Source organism: Eurypyga helias, unplaced genomic scaffold, assembly GCF_000690775.1.
Source record: "Eurypyga helias isolate BGI_N326 unplaced genomic scaffold, ASM69077v1 scaffold6537, whole genome shotgun sequence".
NCBI lineage: Eukaryota > Metazoa > Chordata > Aves > Eurypygiformes > Eurypygidae > Eurypyga > Eurypyga helias.
In genome coordinates, this window is record NW_010263670.1 from 1 (window position 1) to 17,807 (window position 17,807).

Genomic DNA, 17,807 nt, shown 5'->3' on the forward strand with positions numbered 1-17,807 from the left:
CATTCTGTGATTCTATGATCTTGGCCATAGCAAGTCATAGGCGGGTACTTGAGTTTTTACCGAGTATTATTCTCTTCCAGGTATTTAATTAAGTCTTAATAATTTAATAGCCAAACCAGAAACAAACTATTTTTGAATAACCCGCCTTCAGAATTCCCTCTTTCTATTTTCTAACTTTTCATGTTTCCAGTACCAAAATTTTGTGAGGGCTTCATCTGTGTATGAGAAGAAAGTACTTTGTCAGCTACAGATCTGTTGATTGACCTGAAATTAGATGCGAGTTTTGGCAACTGTGGGTGTGTGGTTTTGGTTTTGTGTCTTTGTGCACCCCAAGATCACCAATTTTATGGCTGTAACCCTTGAGTGAAGGATGAACCATTGTCCCCCTCTGCTGGTGGTGCGCCTGGCTGGGGATTTGTTCACCCTGCCAGCCCCCCCCAGTTACTCTGCGACTGAAACAGAGTTTTAAGAAGGTGGCAGGTATGTGTGTGTACTTGGGTCGGGATTTTCAGTGAGCAGAGAAACCTTTTGCTTTAGGGAGTGCTCAAAAGGCTATAATGCATCAGCTTTTGAGGCATGGCGTTACCAAGTGGTGTCTCAAGAACAGCCGTCCTACCTTTCCCTAAATATTTTGCAGCGTGTCTATCACAAGAGACTGCTTCCACCGTGGGAAACAAATCAGGTGAAGAGAAGGTATGCTTTGAAAAAAGGTATGCTGTCCTGTCGGTCAGACTGCTCCCCACAGAGACTGAGTGTATCCCTGTGTCCTACGTTGTGTCCCCTGGAGCAGTGCTGCCCCAGGAGGATGGGATAAGTGTTGGGGAGCGCGGTGAGGGTGAGCAAGGGGAGCTGCTTGTGCTGGAAGAGACTGGTGGAGCATGGCACAAGCCAAGCAGAATGCAGTCTGAGAAAGGATCCGGCTGGTATCTGTGAGTTCATGGGGGAAACACTCCTGAGGGAGGGCGATAGTCTGCAGGAGATACACAGAAAGAGTAGTCCGCAAGTGTCGAAGGATAAAAATCCCCTCCAGATTTCTGAGGTGAAGCGTGAGGACTGTGCAAGGTGATGCCTGAGTTTGCAAGAGATGGGATGTAAAGGCCATGGGGAGCTCTGTGGGGGGGCTCTGGGGTCTGTGGGCAGCCTTGCACAGGGGCCAGCCACACGCAGCCTGTACGTGCCGCAGGAGTGGGGCTGGAGACGCGAAGGGCTGCCGTAATGCCGACCTGGCTCTCACCCGGGGCTGGGACCCGTGCGTACGATGGTAATACCGGGTGCACTGGTGAGAGGTGCTGCTGCTGGGGTGGAGCAGGGATTTGTCTTGTTCAAAGGAGGCTTTGGAAGCTTACGGTGCATTTAAAAAAGGTCAATTCCCTGAGCGTGGGAATATCTGAAAAACTCGTTAGTAAATGGTAAGTTAGAGATTGGAGCGTTTGGTTCATCCCAGAAGCGTGTATCGTAAATGAAGCAGCACTTAAGTCTTCTGTATTCTGAGAATTGGTGCCGTGGTTAGCAACAAGGGTACAAACTATTAAACAAAACCAAAGAACGCTGTGTTGAAAACCAAGTTTTGATTTAGGAATCTGCAAGAAGGCAATGGTTTTATATTTCCCCTCACATTTTAAAACGTCTGGACAATCTTTTTAATATTATGCCCACACAAACATTAAAATATATTGAGTTTCAGTTATAGGAGACTTTGTTTAAAAGGGAGTGTTTTCAGTTACATTAAAGCTAATATCTGTAACCTTTTGCATTCAAATTTTCTGGTGCTGTGCAGAAATAATTGCTGGCTTGTCTGCGTGTTCCAGTAATGCTCTCAATTACTACTTCCCCGTATTATCGCTGGGGGAGTGTGTCTGACAACTCAGATTTGGCGTCCAGGTGGCACGGCTGGAGGCTGCGTGCAGTTTAATTGTAAACGTGCGCTGTGCTGTTCAGTGTTGTCTTTTTCTATGATAGCATCACATTTGCTGGGCACTTTACAAGCACGAGGGAACCTTTTTGGCAGTGTTGGTTTTCCAGACTAAGCCTAAGGCTTTGTAGGGCAATACTCATTGAAGTCTGCTATATCAGGTTGCGGCCTAATGCAGAGGAAGAGGAAAAGGTGGGATGGAGGATATAAATGGAGGAGTCTGTCAGCCTCAGATGAGTGATGGGCAACACTTACCAAAGCAGTAGCACTGTCATGCTTAGTTTAGACACATCTTGTCACAGTTAGCTTGCTGTCGCCCTGAATTAGCGACTACTCCAGGAGAAGGAGGTGGGATGCTTACCCTTTGAGACCGTGAAGCTGTGGCTGATGGACTGTGAGGTTGGAGCAGAGAGTCTCTCTGGAGATGCAGAACAGAGTCCCACATCCCACATCTCTTCAAGAAGCCCAGACTCTTTCCTCATCTGCTCATTCCCATGCCAATGGGAGAGGAGCAGCCTGTCCGCCTTTGGACAGGAACATACAGGCATGCCTTTCAAGCATGCCAGCTCTTCGGCTGATGCTTCACACTCTGCCATCAGGACTGGGACTAGGGAGATGTCTTAATCGACGTCCCCTCTTTCCCCACCTGCTTCTTCAGCATCCTGTAGCATCTCGTTGATTTTACAGCCCTGGTATCAGACGAGACTTTAAATAGAGACACTGTCACACCCCCCATTAAAAAGATAGAATTGATATTTTCCTGATTTGCTTCAGGTCATAAGATGTAACTTTGGGTGGGAGTAGTTTTGCAAACCATCCCAGAATACTGAGGTGGTTTGTGGTGTTAGATAAGGCTTAAAATAAAAGTAAGCTCTTGGAGAAGACTGCTTCTTTGGTGTCACAGGAAGGGTTGTGATGAGAATGACACCAAACTGATGACTGATGCTCTGAAAATATGAAAAAACCCCAATGAATGTTTTTTGTTTGCGTCTCAGCCGATGCACCCAGGGGGTCAAAGCAAATCAGTGGAGTTACACAGATCCTGGATCCTTGCTGTGTGTCTTTGGTTGAGACTAGATCCGGATCTCTGTTACATAATGGGAAGATTCCCTCGGATTACAAGTGGCATTTTATCAGCCTGACCATGTATTTTGTGCCTCGAACTGTACAAAGCCATTCCTGACGATGATGATGTGTTTTTTTTCTCAGCCAGAGGCAAGGAGCTCTTGGAGAGCGTGAAGATAATCCCTTTTGGTTGTGTAGAGGAGCAGACAGTCACATAAATGCAGGTTTGTTGGCTTTTGAGGTTTGGTTGGTTTGTTTGTTTTTCAGTGGGGTGGATTAAAATCGTAAACTATAGAATTGGTGGTTTGGGCTTCTGTTATTAATTGAGCTAGAGCTTAGTAAAACCTGGAACACAGACCCCTAATACCCAGAGTGTGTGTTCATCTAATTCCTTTCTGCTCTTTATTTAAGCACTGGGTATAAAACACAACATGCATTTCCTTTCGAGTCAGAGCTGTCTTGTGTGCATTCTTGGCAGTCTAAAAGATGCAGCATTAAACCTGCTTCGTGCTACTCTTCCGTTCTGGGGTCAGAGCAAAGTATTAATAAAAAATAACTCCCATAAAGCTTATTTCACCATCACACATTAAGTATCAGGAGTTAAAAAAACAAAGGGTGTCAGGAGTGAAAACTAACAGAAAAATATTTAGCTGTTAAGGAGATTGTAAAAATAGAAGCAACTGGGTTTTTTTAAAGGAAATATAAATTGTACTGTTTATATTACCCAGCCTCAAGTATGGTTTTTCAGCCAGTTAGGTGCTTAGGGATGTGAAAGTTATTCCTGTATAGTGAGAATTCTTCTAGAACAACTGTTAAACCACCAGAACAGAGGGGAATTACTTGGAATAGAGCTACCAGGAGCTAAATCATGATTGAGAACTTATTTTTTTCCCCCTCATTTGTGAAAAGTACTGATTGTGAATGATGAGGCTCCCAGTGGTGCAGACTTTGAGAAGTGCTGTCCCTCGCCCATCTTCGTGTGCAGTGGCCTCAGTAAGCAACGGGTCTGTGTTCTGACAAATACTCCAACTCTTCCTCAAATTTTCCTTACCTATTTTTCCTGTACTTCCAGTATCTAAATGTAAAAGAAGATTGCAAAGCCATGGCTTTCTGTGCAAAAATGAGGAGCACAAAGAAGAGCGAAGTAAACCTGGAAGCTCAGCATCAGGGTTTAGAAATACTTTTCTACCTGCAAGATAAAAATCCCATTTGCTACACCAGCGGCGAGTTTACCTCGGAGGAGCTGTGCATCGAAGCTGCCCAGAAGTGTTGTGAGTATATGGATTTTATACGTTCTCAGGGGCAAGCCCAGCAGTATGGAAAGTGATGCGTGTAAGTCTGCGTGTAAGTCAATGCTTGTAGACAAAATTTGCTCATTACGTGGTCCAGGAGGGGAACTTTTGCCAAGGGTCTGTTTGGGCAGCTCTTAAACTGCTCGAAGTGGCTGGAATGGTGGGAGAGACTGGCTTGAGATGTGTATAAAGCGATGATCTCCTAGTTTCTGGCGGATACAGGTACTGTTTTTTTGATTTGGGTAGGATGATTCGGTTTCTTTCAAGAGAAGAGGAGACCCCATATACACATAAGGTAACACAAAGCTGGCTTTACCTCGTGTGCTGGTTGGTGAGCCTGGCAGGATCTGTCCCGTGTGAGAAAACACTTAAGAGAGGGCTAATTAAAAAAAACCCAAGCCAAACTCCATTTGCTACTTTTCTGGTTTTAGTTTTCTGTTACTTGGCACTTCACTGCAGAGTTAGGATGTCTGTAGTACTAATAATTCACCTGCTCAGATGACTTAGCAGTTATCTTGGCAGTTATTTGGACTGTGGGCACTTGCGGTAATACATAAATGTGTAACAAAGGTTTCTTGCTTTGTCACTGTGGCCCTTGACTCAGCAAAATATTTGAATATCTATCTAATTCTACTGCAGTGAGTGGATTTAATCTGTGCTCGAGCCTCATGAACCAGTGTACTTTTATTTCTGAAGTTACTTCCTGCCTTGATCCCAATTTTTTGTTCCCCAAGCTTCATGGAATGCTAAATATTGTTTAGCTGATACGAGAGTGGTGAATCTGGCTGTATAAAGAGGCAAACTCGGCATCAGTTCTCCTGCAGCTTTAAAATGTTTTCTTTTCCCATGTCATCCTGGTTCTTGTAACGTTGAGGACCCTTCCGTTCATTTGCCTAATTGCTTCTCTTGCGTTGGAAAGGCAGGGATGATGGGAATCGGAAGGACAAACCTCATCAAATATGTACACCAGCTGGTTTTGAATGGTTTCAGTGAACATGAGGAGTACTTAAACCCCACCTGTTTCTGTCAGCATGTAAGAGCTGTGAACTGCTCTTTGTACGGGTGTGAACCCACAACCTGCGCAACTCCTCCCAGTCAGTTCTGTTGGAAATGTAAAGCCTTTGAAGAAGGATTTTTCTACATTCTCTCGCTTTTCCCTAAATCCACAGCACGTGGTAGTGGAGTACGAAAGCCTTACCCCTCTCAGCAAGCCTGCAATGCTGGTCTCTGCTGTAAATCACGGCTCGACTAGTTAAACCGTTGATGGCAGCTACGCACTGCTTGTTCACCTGCAGACGGCAGCGGCTGCCCAACCCCACCTTCTCTGAACTTTGCAATTAGGCTGTTCGGCTTTTATTTCCTTGGCTTCTCTCTTCCCTTCTGCTCTCTCTCCCCAAGTCACAGCAGAAATAGTTTCGTTGGGTTCTGCAGGACCCCAGCAAAGTGCTGGGCAGTTGGTCCGGTTTTAGAAAGCCGCTGAAGCGCGTGCCGAGGTGCTCTGTGCAATAGAGCTGCCTGCCTGAGCAGGGCTTTTGCAAAAGGTACTGCCTCCTGTTGAGCAGGAGACCGTCAAAGAACGCTCAACCTGTCAACGTACCATCCTGTTTTTACTCTGGGAAGTTGCGAATGCAAAGGTTACAGCAGATCAGCCTTAGGCATACAAGTCCAAGTCTGTTCTTTGTTGGAAAACCCTCTTGAATTAGGAAAGAATGGAAAAATGACACGTTATGCTTTTTCTGCCTGTTTGCTAATGAGAGGTGGATTTGCATCGTTGCACTAAAAACAATGCTTTCAGCTATGGAGTAAAATTTATTAATAAAATAAAGCTGAGAACAAAGTTGTGGTTTGGTTAAAACACCCATTTCTGTCATCTGGAAAAGTGAAGATTAAGTCGTTCAGACCTTTGGCAAAATCAGGATTTCAGAGTAACGTTACGAGCAGTTGAAATGATATGCTTTTTAACAGCTGATAAAAGCAGTGGAGTGAACCAGCACACAGTTTGCAGTTCCAATTCAACCGTGACTTTCTAATGTTTGTTTTAAACTAATCCTCGGTGGTTTCTTTTTAGGGTACATTTTGCAAGGTCAGATAGTGGCTTTGTGCGTGCATATTTTTGGGGTGTGCGTATGTATATGCCTTGTGATTCATACCTTTGTTTACTTTTCTCTGACAGCTATATCTCCTCTCTGCCATAATCTCTTTGCTCTGTATGATGAAAACAAGAGACTCTGGTATGCGCCAAACCAGGTCTTTAAGATAGAGGAGAAAACATCTCACCGGCTCTATTATCGAATGAGGTAAGTGCAGAACGTCTGAGAAATGATGCCTTACTCGTGTGTAGGTGCTCGAACTCGTACCGTAGAACTCACTGAAGAAGCAGGAAAGCAAAACCAAATGAAGCAGCGTTCTTTGCACAGCACAGTTAAGAGATTAACAGGCAAAGCTTAAAATGTCTCCTGATGTTTTTTAAATCTTGCTATATAACCTTGAAAGAAGCCCCAGAAGTTGAAAAAACCCACAAGAACCAGTATCCACAAAGCAGTAGGTGACTAAAGTAGCTAAAAGCTGAATTGAAAAAAAAAAATGGTGGTTTATGATGTCAGTATTTCGCATGTTTCAATTTCCATTTGAAGTGTTGAAAGGGAACCCTGCTCCTGAAAAAAGGGAATTTCACTGTTAACGTGAAAGGAAAAGCAACATGTGGTTGCTTTTGCCATTCTCCTGTGGAAATGTAGAGGAATCCATGTTGCCTTGCTGCAGGTGGCGTGCCCTAGGCTGGAGAACGCATCAGAAAACAGAAGCCCTTGTTCCCAGGACCTTTATCTGATGTGTGCCATCAGGTGGAACTTTGGGTGACATTCTTAAAATACAGCACGCGGCCTGTTGAGATTTCTGGGGCTGGACGGGTGCCCCAGCCCTCATCCACTGGAAAATGAAAGCCATAATGCTGGAAAGGGTTGAGCACTCTCACCTACTCTCGCTAAAGGAAGGGTGTTCTCCTTTTATGCTGCCTTGTCTGATTTTTATTCCGACTTTTCATCTTGCATCGATACGAGCTTTAAGTGTATGATGTGTATGATATTAAAATATATGGAATAAGCTTTGTTTCCAGGAATAATTAGTCTACAAAACTTCACCCATCTTCCTAAAGCAAGTCCACTGATCATTTTTGTTCGTTTTCGAGGTACAACTGTAAGAAAATAAGCTTCTAATAATAGTACCTTTTTGCCTTAAAATGTAACGCTCCATCCATGGTGAGTTTGGGCTATAGAGAAAAAAGCTTCAGGTTGTAATACAGCTGTCTGCATTTTAGCATCCTTCTTCTTAGAACCTCTTTTGGAACAGCCTGACTGTCGTTTGTAGGTGCGAATGAGAGAACTGGCACATGTAAACTTCAGGCTGTGCATCCCAACCATTTTCTAGGCTTGTTAGAGCGTAGCAGCCGCTTGAGTTTTTTTAGAATACAAGAAGAGAGTTTTGAAAATGTGATCTTTGAGCTGTAAGGTAGTTCAGCTCTGGTTACATTTGTGTCGGACTGCAGTTGCTGTTGGATGAGCTGTTACACACAAAAAATCAACAAAAAAGGCCTTTGCTTTTCAAATAACGATAATACTGATGCCTGTTTTTAGGAGAGGATATCGTAGTCTTTTCTTTTTTCTTTTAACACAGACTATTAGTGGTATTAATGACTTAACCATAGCTAATCTCAGCTTTAAACAGCTGTGATTAAGTTTGGCAGATAAACACCGTACAGTAATGGAATTGAGTGACTCTGAAAGAAGCTGTGAGGATTCTCATGGCCTCCTACAGAGCATTAAGTGCCCCTTCTTGCTTTAAGAGATCAGTCAGATTAACCGTACACTGGATAATAAAATATCTTGGGATCCTGTGGATCAGGGGCGTTTTCCCCTGACGCTGAAATCCTTTGTTGTGTGCTTTTCTCAGTAAAAGAAGGTGCTATTTTAAAAATGTTGTGGGATTTTAATCCTATGATTAGAAGTGTGATGCTGTTTTTAACTCAGTTCTTAAAAGACAGATTCTGTTGTGTTTGGTGTGTGTGTTTCTGCTTTGGGTGAGTGATGAGAGCCCTCTCCAGGTACTCTTTTGTTCCTGCTGCGTTTTACCTGCATGGTGGGTAACACCACCTTTAAAACTGCCCAAACCGCTCCCTCTTACAAATCTTCTTTGGCTGTTCACATCTCTACCCAGTTTTGGGTATATTGGCAAAATTGCTCTACACTGAATTTTACTTTCTGGAAATTTTTCTGTTCTGGTGTTTTATAGAACAAAGCTGTGGAAAATGCCCTGCTTTCTGTATTTAGAAGTACTGGTAGTTTATTTTGTTAAGCTTTGGAGCTGGGGTTTGAAGTTTGGCAGGGGTGTCTCTTCCTCAGATGGACTTCATGCATGAAAATTGGCAAACTTTGGGCCAATAATCTCTATTTAAAATAATTTCATACGCATTTAAGAAGAAACCATATGAGTTACGCTAAAATCTAAAGATTCCCATCTCCCTAGGAATACCAGCGTGTGTTGGTGGAGTTTTATTTCCCTGTCTTTCATTTCTGACCTACTGTGGCCCTTGGCTTGGCCATCTGAACCGAGAGCCAGGCAGAGCGTTGAAAAATCATGGCCAAGACAGGGTTGTGAAACTGTTCTCTGAGTGAGTTTGTGTATTCTGAGCTCTGCAGGCGGCAGAATTCCTCGTGAAAAAGGAGAATGGTCTGGGCTTATTTAACAGTGCAGTGTACTAGGCTGTATATAATCCTTTAGAGACTCAATCATTTTTATGTGGACATCCTTATTTCTGAAATAAGGTTTGGTTTAGTCACGGCCCAGTGAGATTATATATGTAAAACAAAGGTACGGGACTGAGCAGCTTCAAACCCTTTTAGATGTTGGATTTTTCTCCCACTGCTGAAAGCTTTAGGTTTGATTTCAGTTGGGGTGGACTTCCCACCCTCCTTGTCTCCCCATCAGATCTGTGCCAGTTGGTGTGTTTTAGGTAATTGTTTAAAAGGACTTGCTTTTCACTAGAAACTTTGTAACTAGCCCCATATTTCTTTCACTTCACTCAGAATAAATAAAATACAGCAGTCTACAACGTGTAAGAAACCACAGTGTTTTGTAATATCCTGGACTAATTGGCACACCAGCTGATGGAGGAGTTTAACTGTTCCGTAGCTGGTTGTGGTTGAGCAGAGGTGGCAGCGTTTCTTGGCATGGAGAAGGGAGCCAGGACACGTGTTTCTAGAAACTCGGGAAGGAAGGACTGTTGGAGCTGCTCTAGGTGAAAGAGGGCAGGAGGTCCACCACTCCTTGCCCAGATGGAATGGGTGAAGTGCAAAACTGCTCCTTCTGGGGGTGACCTGTTTGGGCTGATTCCCCAAATCCTCCCCACAGGCTCTCACCCCTGCCAGGTGCCTGCCCTGGGATAATGTGCTCTAAAGGAGGGGCAGGTCATGCTCCTGAAACGCCGGAGCACGGAGTCTCCTTTGCAGCTCGTCTGCAGGACTTCTGAATGGGAAAGCTTGTGCTCCTGTGTTTGTGAGGGTGGAACAGTGATCATCTGTCTCCCTCTTCGCTCAAGTCCATCCGTCTCTCCAAGGCACGGACTCTCCTTTATTCATGTGGTTCCTCAAACAATGGGGCTCTTATTTTTTTATTGTAACTAGTAAGTGTCTTAATCAGTGCAGTTTAATTGTACAACCAATACACAATACCTTGCCCATAATTATTTTCAGGAAATACCAAAAGAATTGGATTTATTAATTATCACTCATCTTATAAAGGAACATACGGAAACCAAGTAATTTCCTGGAGGCAGAAGGATTTGCTTTCCATGCTTCAACCAAAGGAGTTCTGCCGTGTCTTACAGTACTGGTCAGGAGTTTTTGGCATAGTTGTGTGTTGCTGTTCCTACTCATGCTATAGATAGATGCATTTAGGGGACAAAAAGACTTAGCTAAAAGAAAGGATGGACAGAAACACAGCACAGAAAGTGTCACTTCTTAAAGGGTAATTTGATTTATAATTCTTTATTTGAATGGTCAACTTACTGTGTAGATAACACGTGTGATCAAAACACACGGTGCTGACCTAAAAGCACTAATTTTGGTTTGCTCTTTAAGATCCTGACTCCGCACTGAGGCTGATACGCACCAACCTCAGCTGCTGCAGAACTGGGGCTTAATCCATGAACCCCCATTCTAGTCAGAGACCAATCAGGATACCATCACATACATTTTTTTGCATGCGGGTTGTCCGGCACCGCGATGTTTGTAAGCATCTGCCAGTTGACTTACTGCCTGCCTGCTGTCATCCTTGTCTCCCACGACATGTCTCTTGCAGCTTTTATTGTGTTATAATTGAAATGAGAGTGCTTGGGCAACAGTGATTTGTTATTTAAACAGATTTGTTATTTGTAATCTCAAAATGTGTTTGCAGGTTATAAGGTAGTTTATCTATTCAGCTTTTTCTTTCAGTACAGAAAATGTGTATTTCCAGTTCAGGACTTGGATATATCCATCGCATGCCTCAGTGTTTTCTACCTAAACCTTAGGTTTTTCCCACTCACCTTCTCTTTAATACTTCTTTTCATGTGCACTGTCTTTTACCATTCACATTCATTTGTCTTTTTCTTGCGTAAAGCCGTTTGATCTCATTTTGGTCACAAAAAGTGTTTATGATTTTGCTGATCACCTGTTTAGGTAGACATTAAAAGCTTAGTTGTCGAGTTGCCATGGCATTGTGAAACGAATGGTGTGACAGGGTGCTCACTGCTTATCAGAAATGCCTGATTCCACACCTCCCTTTGTGTTAATGCAGTACTGTATATATGCACACGCACCAGGCAGTAATTCTGCTAGTGCTGAATGCTCCTCTGGAGTTAGATGGACATATTCTTACAGAAATCCTTCCTACTCAGCAGTTGGGTAAATGTGCCCTGCTGAAACCTTTTAATTGTCATGCGCAAGGCATGAACCTTTGCAGAAGACACACTGAGTCCGACCAGATTCACCTAAATTTTACTTGAGTTAAAATGTTACTAGAACCCAGATAAACACAGACCTCTGGAATAATTTAGGAAAAGATTTCTCAGAAGGTGCTAACAGAGGCTTGAACTCCAGAATTTCATTTCTTTTCAGCAGATGCCAACTCCTTCAGCAGGTTTTCAGTTAAACAGCCTTGTGTGCAGGTACAAGTGAAAGCTTGTTTGCAATATACACAGAGGATTGACCCTGTCCTCTTCAAACCAGGTGATTTGAATTAGTGTCTTTTTCACTGGCTCCATCTGAAACCATGGGGAAGCAGAAATTCCAGGGAGTGAGGCATAGCACTGCTTCCCACTCCTCTGGCTGAGGGAGAGGTATTCTCAGCAGTTCTGTCCTACACATCGCTTCGGTGCCTGTAGAGGAGGAGGTCGGAAGTCTTGTTAGCCCTTGAGATGAGCCATTTTATCTTGGAATGCAAATGCCCACCATTGCACAGCAGAACCATAGAACTGTTTGGGTTGGAAAAGCCCTTTAAGCCTACCCAGTCCAACCATTACCCCAGCACTCCCGCGCCCACCACTGACCCCTGTCCCTCAGCACCTCGTCCACACGGCTCTGAACCCCCTCCCAGGATGGGGACTCCTCCCTCCCTGGGCAGCCCCTTCCAATGCCTGACAGCCCTTTCCGGGAAGACATTGTCCCTGATATCCCATCTAACCCCCCCCCCGGCACAGCTTGGCATTACACTCTCTCACACTGCTCAAGCCATGTCAGGGGTGATGGAAACGTAATTGTTACCCGAGTGGTGGCTTCTTGTTCCATGGACTGCGCTGGGATGTGATGGGCAGTCAGGTGCGATATCGTGAGTTGAGCATGAGAGACCCTTGAGTGGAAACACTGGCGACCTTTGACCAGTAACACCATTTTTCCCCAGTTCCTCAGGCCAGGCCTACAGTTTCAGCAGTGGATCACTTCAAGTTGCAAACTCAAGTCAGAAAATTGATGGATTTTGACTTGAAACTGGTTTTCTTATGAAAGTTTAAATTATGCGTCTAATGTAAACGGAGGATTTCCCTAAAAGTTTTTAAAGTTTATCCCTCTTTTCTTGCCAGATACTACTTCACAAACTGGCATGGGACTAGTGAAAACGAACCCTCAGTGTGGAGGCATTCGCCGAGGAAGGCAAAGAACGCCTACGAGAAGAAGCTGGGGCCAGAAGGAACCCCCATACTTGATGCAAGCTCATTAGAATACATCTTTGCACAGGTAAGAGGTAGCTTGCTCGTCTCTGCCACTGGAGCCACACAAAAAACTATTTGATCCAAGGGAAGCTGCTTTAAAGACCTGATTTTAAACTTTTAAATTACGTGTAACCTTGCCTGTGTGTTCTTCATACTTTTGCACGGTGGAGAGAACTTGCTACACGAATAGCAACCTGCCCATATGCAGAACTTGTGAAGGAACTGCCTGTCTCGCAGTCCAGAAGGGGCTGTGTTTTTATAGCATGCTTTTTTAAAATACTGAATACTTTTGGATATGAATGCTATCACCTTTTCCTTAGCGAAACGTTTGCGCATGATGACTTCTACATCTGTGTTCCTAGCAATATTATTAAATGGACACCACACAGTCAATTTTTGAGTGTCTTTACTGCGTGGTGTGAAAACACTGACTGCTGGCACCACTGCAGTGCGGTTTTCCTTTCCTTCCCTTGTGCCTCCCGCTTGCTGGCGGCACACGCACCGTGCTGGACGCGGCAGGTAGGCAGCGTCCCCCTTACAGGAAGCTTGTGCTCTTCTACAAAGGAGTTTATATACCCACAAACGATTTTGCAAACAAGAAACTGTCTGGTTTCGCCAAAAAATGAGAAGTTTGAAGTTGATGAACTTCGTGAAATGAGCAAGTGAAATTCACTGGAGGAAAACATGTTTACTGTTGAATTCTGAGTATAATTACTGCAGAAGTTGCAGAACTTGAAATGTCCTTCAGAAAAAGAGAGTGTGCAGCTGCCCCAGTGAATACTACTTTTGTTGTGAAACCACAGTAAAAGAAAATACCAAGATTTCTGCGCGATCCAGCTAACTTAGACCTTGTTTTGTATGAACGTTCTCGTGTGCCTGTATGCAGCTCTGCAAAATCACCAGCTGAAAACATGCTGCAAAACGGGGTTTTGTCCTCGTCCATCCCTCCTGTTTGTCTGTGCCCCCCCGCCCCTTTTTGTGTGTCAGCAAGAAGAGTGAAAACACCTTTTAAGTTGCAGAATGAGTAGGAACCCTGATGGATATTGTAAGACCATATTGCACTGGGCAGGATTTTATGTTCGGGTAACAACACTTAGAGAAGCCCAACGGCAGAACACCAGTGCTCCTGTAAGGCAACAGAAATGTCTGTGCTCTGTGGCAACCAAACACTTTTCAGGCTGTCCCAGGGCATGGTGGCTGCCACGGGGTTTGCAGTCTTGGCTCTGGGACGTGGCTTAGAGCCCGGAGTGCATGGGGATCATAGAGACATGACGGTGCTAGGTGGGAGCAGGGTGGTGCTTCCTTGAGTTAATTACAGAGAAGGGGAATTTTTCGTGAGCTGATGTATAAAAGAAGGCGCTGGGGGTTTTTGGAAGAGCCTGAGCGGTGTAGGTGTTCTGCTTGGGGTGTCTGCACGTTGGTGAAAGCCGTGGCGCTGTGATGATCCACGTGGTGATTCCAGTTCCACAAACTGGCGTTTTGAGAGTTCTGTCAGGCACAAACGTTGGTGTTTGTTCTTAAACAGGCAGGGGGTGTGGGGTGAATAGTGCTTGCCCGTGTTTCTGTTTCACTGGTCTAAGAGAAGCTGGCACGTATGGCACAGCTTTTCCTGTCTTCTACCCTTTCCTGTCCTGCCTTTCAGTTTTGGGTGACGACTCTTGCTCGAGGAGAGCCTGTGATCTTGTGACATACTGGTTGTTCGTAGATAAACTATGACAAATACCAAAGCTTTCTCTTTTTGCTTCCTGTGAAGGGTCAGTATGACTTAGTAAAAGGCCTGGCACCAATCCGTGATCCTAAAAACGATCAAGAGGTTCACGAAATTGAAAACGAATGTCTGGGGATGGCTGTCCTTGCGATCTCTCACTATGCCATCAAGAAAAATGTGAAGCTTCCCGAGCTTCCCAAGGATATCAGGTAAGTTGGGGTACCTTCTTTGTCACTGGTGGGTCTGCTGCACTTCCCTTCAGAAGGGATTTTAAGCGTTTTACCTTCCAGGATCTGAATGTGCAGATCCAAGCTCCAACACCACTGTTGCTAAGCAGATCTGATCTTGTCAATAGGAAAATGTATTAGAAAACCTGAAATTTGTCTTCCCTGGAGAGTATCTGAAATCTGTGCTGGTGGTGCAGCCAGCGTAGTGCTGTGTCAGGCACCAGCTGACTTGCTGTAAATCCAGGCTCTGGGTTGGTAGGTCCAGAAATGGCAGCGTTATGTGGCAACCTAATGAGAAAACTCTTGCGATAAATGATGTTATTGATTTGAGTGGGCTGTATCCATCCGCCTGAAAAGCTTTCAGATAAAGCTGTTACTGGAATTCCTGTTGGCTATTCACGCTGTAAACCACTGCTGCAGTGCCAACTGCATGGGGCCTTACTGCATCTTGTTCTCTGTAAATAAGGCAGTTGCAGGTTTTAGAGAGTTAAAAGTTTAGGAGACTACAGTACTAACTCACAGCACTGGTTTTCCTTCTAGTTATAAACATTATATTCCCGAAACTTTGAACAAGACAATCAGACAGAGGAATTTCTTAACCCGGATTCGGATAAATAATGTTTTCAAGCATTTCCTTAAGGAGTTCAACAACAAAACCATTTGCGACAGTAGCGTGTCTCCACGTGATCTGAAAGTTAAATACTTATCAACAATGGAGACCTTGACTAAACATTATGGAGCAGAAATTTTTGAGACTTCCTTTTTGCTGATTTCATCTGAGAACGAAATAAATAGATTTAATTGCGGAGACGGTGAGATCCTCCCACTGTACGAAGTCATCGTGACAGGAAACAATGGAATTCAGTGGAGGCTCAAGCCAAATGTAAGTATCCCTCGATAAATGGGAATTGGAGGATTGCTTTTGGGGGCATAACGGCTGTTAAAAAAAGGGCACGATCTTCAGACACTGCAGATGGAGTTTTTATTGAAAGGACTTACCGTAGGAAAGGAGGAAGGGATTATAGGATTATGCTGGTTGGAAGGGACCTCAGGAGGTCTCTAGTCCAACCCCCTGTTGAGGGTTAGCTTTGTCATCAGACCAGGTAGCTCAGGACTTTATCCAGTCTGGCCTTAACAGCTTCCAAGGGCGGACACTGCACAACTTCTGTGGGCAGCCTCTTCACCAGGAAAACGGAAGACTCTCTGCCAGCCCAGACCCAAGTCGTGAAAGATCAATGCCTGTGGAGGCCCTCAGGGCTCGGTGCTTCGTCTCCATACCCAAGGCTGTTAATGTTTTTTCTGTGTACGGTACCCCAGGTGCCGTGTTTGCTCCTACGCACAGACCTTGCGTGAATAAATTAAAATAGAGTGAGAGTACAGCTAAGCTTTCTCACGTCAGTGCTATTTTACACCTTCCCTGTTTCGCTGCTGCTGATCGAGGTCACTTTGCTCAGCATCTTCTGTACGTTGTGTCCATACATAGTAATACGCCCCGGGTTTGAAGGGGTTATGGCATGTGCCGCAGCGTTTCTCCGCACATAACACTTGAACAGGCCTCAGTTCCCCGCAGTGGCAAGAACCCTCCCGCCAGCTGTACTTTGTAAGGTGAAGCATTGTGCTTCACTCCGTTCAGATGTAACCTAACTATCCCTATCTCTGATGGAACGTTTCTGGTTTAAATGATAATGGGAGGGGGAGGGAAGGAAGAACTGATACTTGACCAGAAAAGCTTGCAAGAAGTGCAGCCTGTTTCTTGTAAGGCTCCTGTTTCTGCTGATTTTATAGATTGTATTTATTCAAATGCCTAAACCAAAGACTTTCATCTCAGTGAGAACCTTTCTGTGACTAGCAGGAAGCTTTGCTCAGCCTGAACATTCATCTTTTTTTAAAATAACTAGTTACTAATGATTTTCAGTAATTTTTGACCCGAGAGGTGCTCGTGTGGTCTGCACGCAGCATTTCATCTGCTGCTGGCAGATGAACGTGTCTCTTGCTTTGGGCTGAGCTCTGAGGGAGTATTTCAGATACATTATTTGTAGTTCAGTAGAGTCCTTTCAGCCCTCTACTGCCACTAAAATTATTCCTAGCATACCAAGAGCGGTGAGGCCCCTAGCTAAAGGCTGCTTGCTTTCATCCTCCTGAGAACTGTCTCGGGGTCAGTTCTGGTAGAAATTTATCCTTGCAGCACAGATACACTGTGAATGAATTGGTAAGTCAGTGCAAAAAAGCATTCAAGAATTAAATAGCTGTGGAAGGTTACAGATTTTTGGTTTAGAGTAAAAACACTGTGCTAAAAACTTATCCTTATTACTATTTTTATTACTGTTTTTTTTATCCAAAATGTATTTGCAGCCTGTACAGACAGAGAAAGAGAAGAAGAAAAAATCGGATGGCAAAGCCAAAAGGGATGAGGAAAAACTCAAGATTCGTGACTCGTGGAACAACTTTTCCTATTTCCCTGAAATCACCCACATTGTCATCAAGGAGTCTACAGTTAGCATCAACAAGCAGGATAACAAAAGGATGGTAAGAACCATCAACAGGTAGTGACCTCCTCAAGGAACCTTTTCTAACGAGACTCTTCAGTAACAGTTAAATACGGTGTCCTCAGTGCTGCACAGATGCAGAAGGGCTGGGCAGAGGGGCAGCAAGGTTTTTCTAGACAATTTTTTAGCCACTCCATGCAAAAATTGCTGGAATTGAAAACACTCCTGAAACATTTTAAGAGAACTGTAAGAATTCTTGACTAAAACATCCTTTTGTCACAGGAATTAAAGCTGTCCTCGCACGAGGAGGCCCTGTCGTTCGCGTCGCTGATAGACGGGTACTTCAGGCTTACAGCAGATGCCCACCATTACCTCTGCACGGATGTGGCTCCTCCGCTGATCGAGCACAACATAAAGAATGGCTGTCACGGACCCATTTGGTTAGTGAAACGTTTGATTGCAGTTTTTCCACGTGAATAATTCGCCCTCTAGTACTGCTGCATATTGAATCCATTGAAGGCTGACATTTGGAAGGCTGTTAGTTAACAAAAGACTGATGACTTACATAACTTCAACTTGTTTTTTTTCTAATGATTATCATAGAATCACAGAATGATTTGGTTTGGAGGGGACCTTAAAGCCCCCCCAGTCCCACCCCTTGCCATGGGCAGGGACACCTTCCACTAGACCAGGTTGCTCCAAGCCTCATCCAGCCTGGCCTTGGACACTTCCAGGGATGGGGCATCCACAGCTTCTCTGGGCAACCTGTCCCAGTGCTCCCCATCGTCTCCGGGAAGAATTCCTTCCCGATATCTAATCTAAACCTCCCCACTTTGATTTTAAACCCATTACCCCTTGTCCTGTCACTCCCTGCCCTTGTA

The 17,807-nt window shown here is 44.4% G+C and overlaps 1 protein-coding gene across 1 annotated transcript in view; it reads left to right on the forward strand.

The window, feature by feature from the left end:
* Positions 1–3,119: 3,119 nt before the first annotated feature.
* The window catches only part of JAK1 (Janus kinase 1), a gene marked incomplete at its 3' end in the record, with an annotated part of 28,520 nt that continues 13,832 nt past the window's right edge, over positions 3,120–17,807 (forward strand). Inside the window, exons 1-8 of the mRNA XM_010156127.1 lie at positions 3,120–3,201; positions 4,050–4,248; positions 6,443–6,566; positions 12,377–12,530; positions 14,259–14,422; positions 14,981–15,323; positions 16,793–16,966; positions 17,209–17,366. Coding sequence (XP_010154429.1) covers positions 3,196–3,201; positions 4,050–4,248; positions 6,443–6,566; positions 12,377–12,530; positions 14,259–14,422; positions 14,981–15,323; positions 16,793–16,966; positions 17,209–17,366 — 1,322 coding nt within the window. The remainder of the gene's footprint in view (positions 3,202–4,049; positions 4,249–6,442; positions 6,567–12,376; positions 12,531–14,258; positions 14,423–14,980; positions 15,324–16,792; positions 16,967–17,208; positions 17,367–17,807) is intronic.